This window comes from Morone saxatilis, unplaced genomic scaffold (assembly GCF_004916995.1).
Source record: "Morone saxatilis isolate NCDOM2014 unplaced genomic scaffold, NCSU_SB_2.0 Contig9, whole genome shotgun sequence".
Taxonomy (NCBI): Eukaryota; Metazoa; Chordata; class Actinopteri; family Moronidae; genus Morone; species Morone saxatilis.
In genome coordinates, this window is record NW_023340268.1 from 23,131,437 (window position 1) to 23,144,232 (window position 12,796).

Genomic DNA, 12,796 nt, shown 5'->3' on the forward strand with positions numbered 1-12,796 from the left:
CTCAGAGGCAGAGCGGGTCGTCCCCTAATCGGAAGGTTGTTGTCCCCGGCTCCTCCCAGTATCTTTGAGCAAGATACTGAACCCCAAATTGCTTCCGATGCTGTGCATTGGTGTGTGAATGTGTATGAATGAATTAGTTTCTGTTTGATGGACTTTGCCATCGTTGAGTGAATGTGTGTGAAAGGGCGATTGGGCATGTAGTGTAAAAGCTCTCTGAGTGGTTGGAAGACTAGAAAGGTGCTATACAAGTACAGGTCCATTTACCATAATTCCATTTTGACAATTAGAGCAGGCATGATGACTGTAATAGATTATTTTGAACTGACAACTGCAATTGATCAAACTCAAAGCAGCGGAGGCAGAGTTCAGCTCATTCGAAATTTTGTGCCAGATACCAGATAATGAAACTTGAAACTCCATCACCAATGCTGCTGGCTGCTCAATCTACAGTGAGAATTTTTTTGGGCTCTTTTGACAGTAAAGGTTCCTGAACCTTGACATAGACAAACATTTTTTTATAAGAATCCCTTTTATTTTGAGGACTGTGACCAAGATATGTAGTGAGTGGGACATTTTACAATGTAAATATAAATGATAGGGGGGCCAGGATAGCTCATCTGATATAGCTGGCGCCTCATGTAGTAAAGAAAGAACTAGTTTGAAATTAGGCACAGGCTCTGAACCAGCCCTTAAACTGAAGACCTCTACCAAGGCTGAGATACCTGATACCCCTTTTCCACTGGCTAGAAAGCTTCCATAAAGCCACGTCATTACTGACACTGAATTATTAGATACTGGAGGATACTGGAATACACCAAGAGTACAACAATACTACCAGGAAACGGTGCGGTGACTTAGGAATCTAACTGTGCAGATGTGCAGGTTTTCTAATCACGCAATTTTGCAACCATAATCCTTGTTAATGTCAGACATCCTCTAGCTGGAGAGACTTTTACACAGACTCTGTTATAACAGTGATTTACAACTGTCAGTGTTTACTATGTGTTCTATTCATAGAAGCAGCAGGGTCAAGGGAAGTGCTGCTCTTTTAGCTTTATAGCACAGCACATGGTAACCAGTGACGTCAGCTCAGATGTCAACACAACACTGCAGCGACATGCGAGTTCAGATAAAAGCAGGGGGAACTTGAGACAGATTTAACTTTTACTTGCATAAAACATTACTCCAAAGTGGCTTCTGTCAGTGATATGTCAGGGTGTAGAGTTCAGGTCAGAAACTCAATGAAAAGTGCAAGAGTTTAAAGAAGAGCTATCATGTAGCGTCAGTTAAATGGTACACTGTGGAATATCCACTGCTATAATGAAAATCATCAATCTGTACCATCAGCGGTAAAGACTCGCATCATTCATTTCATATCATGAAACCTCAAACTCTTGTGACTAACTGAAACAAAGTAACAGGCTAAATCGCTGCAGCCATTAAAGCCTGGCCACATTTCTAATAAGCCACATTTAGACAAAAATTGATCCATTTCAATGGAATCCACTATGACCAGTGGATTTGTTCACAGAAACTGAGTGCATCGTAAACATTTTCAAACTTTGATATATAAATTGCGCTGCTGATAGAATGGAGAAACTGGAAATCCTACTAGCTGAGTTCGATCGGACGACAGAGTGGATGGTAAAAAATGAATTTGCTTATATGAACTGTGCTAACTTCGGGTTTGCTTAATTTAAAAAGGACTATATGTGAAAACACTTTTACTGTCTTTTACTGAGAGCACAAGACGTCACCAAGCTTCCATCGCTACTTTCTTTGCCACCCTTCCAGGATGTGCAAATTCATTTTACTGTGCTACTCTTTTGGTCTAAGGGTCTTAAAGGTCCAGTGTCTAGGATTTAGTGGCATCTAGTGGTGAAATTTCAGATTGCAACCAACTTGCCTCACCCTCTCATTCCAAGCATGAAAGAAAAACTAAAGTGGCCACAATACTTTCGAAAAGTGCACAAGACCCTATTTAGAGGCAGTGTTTGGTTTGTCCACTCTGGGCTACTGTAGAAACATGGTGGACTCTCCGTAAATAAAAAGAGCTCAAGGTCACAAGGTAGCCATGCCCTAAAGCATATTCTGCTTTATTGTCTATTTTACTCTAAATGGGACCATCACTTACTAAATGAACATCGTGTCATATGGAAGAAGACTTGAAACTAGAGATTGAGACCATTAACTCATGGACTGTTTACTGAGCTAATAAATCAAGTGAGTAGTCAGCCCATAGAGCTGCCCCCTGCTGGCCATTAGAAAGAATGCATGTTTAAGACACTTGTTGGCTTCACTTTACCCTAATTATCAATGAGTATAATACGCAAAAAAAGTATAACTTGCAATTTTGGCATTGCAGTCTACTTTGCTCCAAGGTGTAATGACATGACTTAGATGATCAAAGCATCCCTAAGCCTTACTTGTAGTGGAACTAAAAATTTAACGACTGGTTCATTGACTGAACAAGAAGCCAAGGTGATTGTCCTCTGGGGAGCATGACGTGCTCAGTAAATCTAATGGCAATCTGTTCATTTAATATTTCTTCAGTTCAAGTGTAAAGATTTTGCTTAATGGTTGTGCTAGAAGAAAGGTCTGGGGGTCAGCAATCATATGAGAATTCATTGTCTTGACCATAAATGAAGAAGATCTTTTCCGCCTCACTCCCCATTTTGTTTGGACTTCCTGCTATTTATTTTCAACATACTCCATCACAAATAGCATCAATGCTTTTCCTAAATATCCCCGCATTCTGTCATTCTGTCTTTCAGACCTACTGTTGTGCATCTTACCACTTACCCATCACCTCCTTAGCCCCTAGGTTTTATCTTCTACGTGCTGGCTTTGCTTCACCACTACAAATGTCAAGACACTGGGGATTCTACCAATCTTTGTTTGTAGTCCTGTGCTTATTGAATATGCATCACAGTAATTGGGTCTAATATCTAAAGTCCTTCTCTGTTTTTAACCTTAATATAATTTCAATGCATCACCCCTTATTGAAATGTCCAAATCAAATTTTATAGAAATATGGTCATCAACAATTTTTGAGATTCCATCCTCTGGACCAATGACCACTTGAGGAGTTATCTAGGTTTCCAAGTTAGCCTATGTCCAGACCTCTGTATTTCTGCTGATTTCTCTGTTTTGTTTCAATTTAATGGAAAACAATCTAGTTAATCAACACTCAAAAAAGGAGGGAGGGGTTGTACTTCCTCAAATCAATGTTTGAGGAGCCATTAAAGTGAGTCCTGCCTCCAAGAAGTGTCTGAATACAATCTCAATCTCAGATCAAAGTAGGACTCACTTTGGCTGGCCAGCAGGGTGTTCAGGGACTCTGTCCATTTTTCCAACTCTTCTCGACTGATTTTCCCCCTTTTACTGTGGCCCACCTGACTCCACTGACGCATGAAGAGCAGACGAGACCTCCTCTCTGTAGCACTGTGGAGCAAGGAACACCAGCCAAAGGTGAATTTAGCAAAAGATAATGCTATCATCCTATCTCAAAACAAACATCAGGACAATCTTTAAGATTCAAAAATACGGATTTTCCTTCAGGATAGAATTGAATTAATTTGAAGACATCTCATTTTTGTCGAAGGAAAGAAAGGAACTGTCTCGAGTTTGGTGACATTTAACATGACATTATTTTATGTGAGATAAACAACAGAAAATAAATGTGATTCTTACCTGTCTTTTTGTTCTGAGTTGGACAGGTTGGAGTTTGAGGAATGAGGACTCTGAAACAAAAACCACAAAGTTAACTGGAGATCTTCCTCCAGTTCCACTCTTACAATGTTTTTTCACCAAATCCTTCTTGGGAGATTCTTGAAACCTTAGCGCTATCTAGTGAACTAGCCCGCATTTCCACCAGTTTTGAATGGAACCATTGCAACCAAGGATGCGTCATCAACGCCCTTTAGAATATGACATGCCCACTTCTGTTCCCAAGGAAAACCTGCTATTTTTTTGTTCCAGTTGGGAATCAACTTTTTTTTCTTTTCTTGCCTAGTACTTCAGGAGAACAACTTCTATTGTACTTGTGAAGTACAAGGCAAGGCAACAACCAGTTTTGCCCATATCAGAGTGAACAATCTGGGAAATGTCCACCTATCAATACGGTGGAAATTGGTGGAGCAAGGTATTGCATACCATTTCTGGCAGTCTTCACAGAACCATAGTTACATAGACAACTCTTGTTTGCAGTAGAGATTCGCTGATTTATTGATTGAATAAGCCTATTGGCAAATAAGATAACATTAACCAATGTCAGTGGCCAGTGTTTATGCGTCTGTGTTTGGTTGGGTCCTACCACTTTCACCGCAATGGTTTCAGCTGCAGAAGACTATACTAATATTGCTCCGTGTCTGCTGAATGTCTAAACAGGCAACTGTTAGCTAACATCGTATGTTTATGTCTGGTTTTATTCAGTTCCAGAGTTATTGCATTGCAATGCAGCATGGACGTTTTAGGTCAATCTTTGATCAATAACTCAAAGAGATTTTAAGTCTCTGCAAGTCCTTTTTTATAGCACACTGAAATTAACAGAAACCAATGGCAGGAAAGTGGGAAAAAAATCTGTAAGTAAATATATAGTAGACGCATGTGTATGTAAATGTATGTGAGGCCCTCCGTCAGGAACTGAGGAGAGCCACTGAAATTGCTTTTTTTCCTCATCTACATCGGTGAATGAAGGATTTATTTTATAATGACATTACAGTCATTATTGCTGGTCTGTAAGGATCCTTCTATAATGTTGTCAGACACTTACCAAACCAGAGCTGGTGATTGTTGCAAAGACTAATAAAGACAGTTTTGGTCAGTTTCAATTTGTTTCAGTCTAGTTTTATGATTAACTGCTAGGAAAAATTACTAGTTTTGGTCAGTGGAGTATGGCACTTATCCATTTTCTGAGATTCTGTGGGACATATAGTTGCATAACTTTGTGTCCAGCAGTAATGTCTACATTCTGCTCTACAGTACAGACTAGCACTAGGTGTCCCACCTGCCCAAACAGACTCTTGAGGTGCAGTTTAGCAGATGACAGTTTGGGTTTAGGGTGGTGCCGGTCCAGGGTTTTGAAGGGGAAAAGGTTTAAGAAAGACGAGGGAGATGGGGGAGGCAGGTCATCTCTCTCGACGCTCTCCGAGCTGCCCTGGGCGGCCGGAGCCAGCTGGCTGTCACTGTAGGCCCTGCAGCTTTCACTGATGGCGCACACTCCGAGGTGGTTTTTGTCCAGTTTCCCCAGCTCGCTCAGGTTCTCTACGCTAACGCTGTGCTCCTTGGTCAGCTCCTTCTGCCTTGCTTCGCTGGGACTCGCTCTGGGCTCCCGGATGGTGGGACCGGCCGATCTCCCGTCCAGCTCATCTTCCTCCGTGTGAGGTGTGTAGGTCCCAGACTCCCGGTTGTTTGCATTATCTGGCTTTTTCAGTGCAACCCTCTTCCAAGGGAGGAAGTCTAGGTCCAGGAGGGATCCCTCAGAGCTGAATCTACGCATGGTAGCTGTATGAGAAGTTATGGAGGGAGTGCTAGAAAAAAGTGCAAAAGACAAGAAATTAGGTAAAAGGGTTAAGAAGAGAAAGCAAAAGCCTGTTAATGAGGCAGGGAGGCAATAATACTGAACAATCAGAGAAATGGGTCGCACACAATGAATTGCTCCACATTGCTGTTTCTACTCACTGAACAGTAGCCCACTTGGGAACCAACTTTGCAAATAAAAGCTTAGAACCGCCCTCTCTTAATTTATGCACACACACGCACACAGGTTAAATCATTAACGTAGATTCAAATACAATTGTCTTGCCTCAGAAAGTTCCATAAGCATTTCACTTTAATCTTAATGTAAGAAGTTTAGGGATTTAAAGGCAAGCTAATTTCAGGGTTTTAGTTATCCTCTACTGCAAACTAATAACAAATTTGACTCATAATACCACAGTCCTGAGATAAATATTTATGATATATACACACACACACACTGCTGATGAAAAGTTTAGGGTCACCTGTTATTCAGTTGTTCTTTCCTTCATTAATGGCTGTTTTAACAGATAAAAACTGTATAATTCAGACACAAAATGTGTTATTTACATTTTAAAAATAAGAATAATTGAATGTCCCCACAGTGCTGTATGACAGGGTGGAATATTTTTGAAACCTTCGATTTTGAATGTGTTTTCCAGTCCAGAAAAGCGTCAGTGACCCGAGATCATTATTGAACCACAACGGTGCAACTGGGCTCTAAATATTTAGGAAACCTGTTTTTCTTTGGGCCCTCTGCAGTCTAGTGGTCATACTGAACACTGTGATCTGTCAGTCTATAGTCAGTTCACCTAATATTGAATAGTACTATAACCCTACATCAAACTTCTGTTTCTATTTTGAAGTTTTAAAAATAGCTAGCTGCAGCTTGTTAGAGACTTTATTGTGCAGGAACCTGTTCCTGTTTAAATCTGCACACATTTTGATGTTAAGCTTCCGGTTTGTTTGACCAATGACTGCTGATTTCTTTATATTCTCATTGAACTGTTACTCAGAGGGATCTTTGTCTCTCTTTGCCCTTTCGGTTGTCAGTCTGGTTGAACCATTGTGCAGTGTTTCTCTATATCTGTATCCAGTTAAGCTTTAGTGGCAGCTGACCCCAACATTTTGAGCAGTAGTGTATGTGCATGTACTTTTTTTTTACATTGGCATCAAATATAGATCAAACAACTGATGTAAATTAAAGTTAAAACTTACATGTAAAACATGTAAAGCCAAGTAAAGAAAATGACAGAGGAAATGTTAAAATGTAAAAGATATTTCGCCAGACATTTGAATCATGATACAAATATGTTAAGATTCAAATGGGTGAAAAATTAATGAATCTTAAGATCTGAAGAATTGTTGTATCGAGGCAAAAAGGGTTCACTTCACTAAATGAAATATACATTGTTTACCTCAGTTTATACCCTACCTCAGAAATAAAAAATCTTTAATCTAATTTAATCTAAAACATTTTTTTAATCTAATAAAGAAAATATATTTTGTGGATTTTTGTCTGGGAAAATCAAATTTTGTTGAAAAAGTAGTTTCCTGTATCATGAATTGTATTGAATTGTGAGCTGAGTTTATCGTTACATCCCTAGTTAGAAAGAACATAAAATTAAAAAGGAATTAAAGCTGCAGTAGGTCACTTTTATTAAAATAACTTTTTGCTGAAATGTTCAATAGGCTATATCCCGACAGTACTACATGAGACAGATAATCTGTGAAGAAAAATAATGTTCATCTGGCTTGTTTCAGTGTTCCTACTGACATTTTCAAGAATCTACCATGCAGGCCCAGACAAAAATAACCAATCAGCCAAGAAAGATATAAAAACGCTTTGTGTTGGAACTCCCCGGGTCCCAAAGGGTCCATATTTGACACCGTGGGAATGAAACTGAACAATCTTGGCTCTGATTGGTTGTTATTCGTTCAGACACCCATAAGGAGCACTAGGATGAACCAGAGGAACCTGATTGTTTCACAGATTATCTGTCTCATGTAATACTGTCAGGATATAGTGAAAGTGTCAGCAAATATGACCAGAAGTTATTTTATAAAAGTTACCTATTGTAACTTTAATAGAGTATAAATTATGAGTTCTAGGTCATTTTTTCCCTTGAATAATGACTGAACATGAGGAAACTATCACTGGCATGGTTCCATTGTTGCTCATAAGGAAGTGGTTCTGAATGCTACCTCGTTTTATATTACTTGGTGATAGTGGCAATTAAAATCCAGTCCTAGTAGACCTTTGTTCACTGCCGCACACTGTAAAAAAAACAACTCATCAAGGCACCAAGAGTGCCAACACTTTGTTTTAACGCCAGTGTATGTTTACCTCTTCGTCCAGCGGTTGTTAAGCTCTCTTCATGGCAGATGTCCAAATCTTATAAGCGACATGAACGTTCAGAAACGCCGATTCTCCAAAGACAGCGAAATCCAGCCTGCGACTGTGCTTCTGCCGCTGTCTGAGACCTGTCCTCGGCTCAGTCGGACCTCCCTGCTGCTCCAGCACTAATATATGCACAGAGACATTAAGAGGGCTCGCGGAATGAAGACAGACATGAGTAAAGTTCCAGAAAGTTTCCCTCCGTGACAGCTGAATGGCACCGAGAGGCCTCCTCCTCATGACTCCCGCCGCCCGCCACACCTTCTCCTCTGCCTCAACTTGTCCGTGTCAGACAGAGACTTCTTGAGAAGCGCAGCCCAACACACACACACACACTCTTTCATTCGCATAATTTGAGGTGTGTCCTCCTGGAAAACACACGACAACCCACTGTACAGGCAACAGTTCACTGAGACAAGCAGTAGAGTCTGAGCTCTCCATTCCACCTTCAGGATTTAAAGAAACATCATTTGTCATTCAAATTGATCAATTATCTCCGGCAGGGAACAATATATAATTAATTTGCGCATTAATTTAACTACAATTTTACATTCACAAAACGATTTTCTTTAAGAAGAAGCTTCCACCTTATATTACATTTAAAAATGCAGTAATTCTTATGAAATTGTTTGTTCACTATATCCAGTGACAGTAGAACACCAGACAGATAATCTGTGTTACTTCCTACCTTGATAAATATCTATACTTTCTATTCCTTACATTTTAAAAACAGGCTTTAATTTGAATGCATTTGAGGGGAATCAGCGCCGCCAACATTTTAGATTGGTTTCCAGTGAGATATTGAGTTTACATAGTGACTTGTTGATGCTCTAGAAACAATGTGTAGTTATATTTAAAGCTACAGTATGTCACTTTAATTTAAATAATTTTTTTGTCATTATTGTTTAGAATATTCGTCATATTTGCTAAAACTTTCACTATATCCTGACAGTAGTACACGAGACAGATAATCAGTGGTTCCTCTGGCTCCTCCTAGTGCTCCTAATGGCATTTGCAAGAATCCGCCTCTGATTGGATATTTCATCCACACCTGGTGGATTCTTGCAAATGCCATTATCATCGTTAAAGCAATAATGGCATTTGTCTTATGTACTTCTGTCAGAACACAGTGAAAATTTAATTAATATGGCAAAAGGTTCCTTTTATAAAAGTTACCTACTGCAGCTTTAAACAAACAGATTATATCTTAACATATATCTTCAAACACTTTAAATAACCAAAACTATTACCTTATGTAAACTCTATAATATTATACTTCATTATATATTCTTATAAATTAACCTCTTGTGTTATGTGGGTTTGATTTGTGTTTAATGTATTTTTGTCATCACTATTGTATACTGAAAACCTGGACTTTTAAACAACACTTATGGGGCATAATATCTTGTATTGTCCAAACAAAAAACAACCCAAAAACCTTCAGTACTACAGGTTCTACCATTAGATAGATAGATAACCGATACCCCAACCACCACCACTACTAAAACTATTATTATTAATAATGATTATCATAATGTCAGAGCCATAGAGAACATAGAGTTCTATCGCTGTGTCTTTGCTAACAATAAAAATCAATCAATCAATCATAATAATAATAATAATAATAATAATAATAAATAATAATAATACTGAGATGACAGTTGAAATAATTACCGTCTTTTTAAAATGAACTAACGTTATACACAGCCAAAGTGACACCCATCAGAACACAGAAGCGCTCAGGCAAGAAACAGACGCTCCTCTTTACGTCATTTGGGTCCTTTGACGTTGCATTTCAGAGCCGTGTTTTATTGGGGAGAATTAAGCTAGTTAGCTAACGGATCAACCTGAATGCACTCGCTCGCTCCAAATCAAGAGTTTGAGAAGGAATACAGTTCCACAGGCTGTGCTATATTCTGGCAGACTTTAAATCCAGCAACACCTCTGAGCAGGTTTTCGCTGAACGCGGACAACGATCTCCCCAGTGGAGAGTATCTAGTTAGCACCGTTAGCCGCCCGGTAACTGGGGTTAGCTGTTAGCCGGCTAATAACATCAAGGCTCTGGAGCTGTCTGTAACCAGGTGCTGCCTGATTTATTATGCACATTTATTATTTAATAGCGGATAAACCTTACTCTCTTATGTCCTGTTTCCCCCACATCCCCCATATTAAAGATAATCCCCAATGCACACGTTAACGTTAGCAGGCTAACGCTATTTACAGATCTAACTTTATTATTATTTCAGACATTCTCCAATATGGAGTCCAGCGGCATGATTGAAGTCACTGTGAAGACTCTGGACTCCCAGAGCAGGAGCTACAAAGTCAGAGGCGAGGTAATGCTCTTAGATTGACTTAAACACTGCTCCGTTTAGCCCCCCCGTTCCACTGACAGGTAGTGTATTGTGTTTGTTCTCCCAGCTGACAGTGAAGCAGTTCAAGGAGCATATAGCAGCATCAGTGGAGATCCCAGTGGACAAGCAGAGGCTCATCTACCAGGGCAGAGTGCTGCAGGATGACAGAACGCTGACTGAGTACAGTGAGTCAATGAGATCTGTTCACCTACAGTATACACATACACACAAACAAGCACATACAGTGTTCCTGTACTGTATAAATATAAATAGTGGAGCAGTATGATTTGAAATCAACAACAAATTTGTTTTTATAACCTGCAAAGGATAGAGAAGGTGATCTTTTACCCTTGCCCACAGTGCTGAAAGTTGTATTTCTATGCTTAGCATTTAGAGCTGCAGTAGGTCTTTTTTTTATAAAATATCTTTTGTCATATTTATTCATTCTTTATAATATTACTGCAATAAAAACATTGAAATCAGATGTAGACAAATGACCATGACAGTTATTATTATTATCAGGGATACTGTGTGCCACTCTGTAGTAATACTCCTCTAGTAATACTAACTATACTAACTTTAAGTACCCTAAACTACTGCAATCATGGCAACTGTTTCAACTTCAGCACAGCACGGAGATGTTGTTGTTGTCATTCGCTGTGGTCATTCGCCGTTGCCAAAGTACTGCTTTATACTCTACCCTGTCATATAATTGCAATGTTTGCATTGTAATTACTTAAAACACTGATGACGCTTTGGTGAAGTTAACTATCTGGTGGAAATATAACCAGCTGAGCAGGACTAAAATACCAAGTGCTCCAACTAATGGTAACTGGTTATTATAGACCTTTTTTAAATTCATTAGTTAATTGATTAGCATGCAGCGGCTGTGGCTTAAATAACCAATTAGAGCAAACAAAAAAAGTTGATTGTTGAGTCTCACTCCCAGGTCTTCAAATACCGATGCTGGGAATGAGACTCTACAATGTATCTGAATGAATCTTCAAGCTTCAAACCTAAAGTGTCTTTATATCTTTCTCAGCTCTGATTGGTTGTTTTTGTTCAGGCCTGGTGGATTCTTGCAAATGCCATTAGTAGCACTAGGAGGAGCTAGAGGAACCTGATTATCTGTTTCATGTTCTACTGTTAGGATATAGTGAAAGTTTCAGCAAATATGACAAAAGGTTCTTTTTTTTAAGTTACCTACTGCATCTTTAACTTATTATAACAACATGTAGTAGTAAAGAGAAAAATTTGTGATTATAACTTGAAAATATTTAGTTGTAATGTGAAAGTGTTCTTGGTATAAGGAAAAACTTATACAAACGCCATTTTTGTCATGGCGGCAGCAATATGCTCCAGTAGTTGAGTCTATGAAATATCAAAAGTTATGACACATTAATATTATATAAGTTACCAGATCCCAAATAAAAATAACCAGAGATGGTTCGTTCAGTATAAAATGAAAAATAGCAGCAAATGGTCACACTTGAAAATGACAATGTTTGTTACGGTATGTAATGAAGTTCATCCCTTTGTTTCTCCCTCAGATGTAGATGGAAAGGTAATCCACCTGGTGGAGCGGGCCCCCCCTCAGGGCACCATGTCTGGTTCTGGAAGTGCAGGTGTTTCCATGGGGGGGGTAGAGGGCGGGAGCAGTAGCAGCCATGCCTCCACCTCCTCCCAGGGTTCACCACACGACCGCAATGGCAACAGCTACGTGATGCTGGGGACCTTCAACTTGCCGGTCAACATCATGGACCCTCAGCAGATACAGGTTGGTACAAGCTTGCTGCACACAAGCCAAAACACCTTCGTGGTTTGTGACAGCTGGAATTTGTTTTGTAGTTGTCCGTTCAGCAGATGATGGCTGGAGTCGGTGAAGCTGGAAGGACTGCCAGAGTCAGCACCAGCTCCGGGGTAGGCTCATTATTCACCATTTTTTTCATCAGGCAATTTTAGCCCTTTGGTCTTCCTTTACAGGGTTTCCTCAAGTCCGTAAAAAGTCTAAAATCCAATAATCTGGATTTTTGGCCTTAAAGCTGCAGCAGGTAATTTTTATAAGAATAACTTTTTGTCATATTTGCTGAAACTTTTACTTTATCTTGGCATTAGTACATGAGACAGATAATCGGTGGTTCTTCTGGCTCCTCCTAGTGCTCCTAAGGGCATTTGTAAGAATCCACTGAATGAAAACAACCAATTAGAGCCAAGGCAGATTGTTGATTGTGTTATTCCTGGGGCGTCAGATACAGACACTGTGAATGAGACTCAACAATCAACTATTTTCAAGCTTCAACCCAAAGTGTCTTTATATGGTTCGATGTCCTCCCTGACATTGTCGACTAGAAGATCCTTGGAGGGCAAGGAACTGCAACCCCAAATTACTGCAACCCCAAATTCCAGTCAGTTCTGTCGATGTACTTTGCGAATGTGTGTGAAAGGGCTGAAAAAAAAAAAAAAAAAAAAAAAAAACGGGGTGAATGTGGCACGTAGCTGTAAAAGCGGCTTTGAGTTGGTCGGGAAG

General features: G+C 39.6%; 2 protein-coding genes across 2 annotated transcripts in view; one reads left to right on the plus strand and one right to left on the minus strand.

Moving 5' to 3' along the window:
- Nucleotides 1-3,310: 3,310 nt before the first annotated feature.
- si:ch211-152p11.4 (regulator of G-protein signaling 1) lies at nt 3,311-8,245 on the minus strand (the record flags this gene model as incomplete). The annotated part of the gene is given in 4 exon segments (XM_035681213.1): nt 3,311-3,444; nt 3,694-3,743; nt 5,009-5,531; nt 7,865-8,245. Coding segments are annotated over 3 exon segments (676 nt in total), but the record flags the coding sequence as incomplete, so codon positions are not given.
- Nucleotides 8,246-9,701: 1,456 nt separating this feature from the next.
- Nucleotides 9,702-12,796, plus strand: part of LOC118342478 (large proline-rich protein BAG6-like) — an 18,107-nt gene continuing 15,012 nt past the window's right edge. Inside the window, exons 1-5 of the mRNA XM_035681031.1 lie at nt 9,702-9,996; nt 10,162-10,251; nt 10,337-10,454; nt 11,820-12,046; nt 12,118-12,189. Coding sequence (XP_035536924.1) covers nt 10,174-10,251; nt 10,337-10,454; nt 11,820-12,046; nt 12,118-12,189 — 495 coding nt within the window. The 5' untranslated portion in view covers nt 9,702-9,996; nt 10,162-10,173. The remainder of the gene's footprint in view (nt 9,997-10,161; nt 10,252-10,336; nt 10,455-11,819; nt 12,047-12,117; nt 12,190-12,796) is intronic.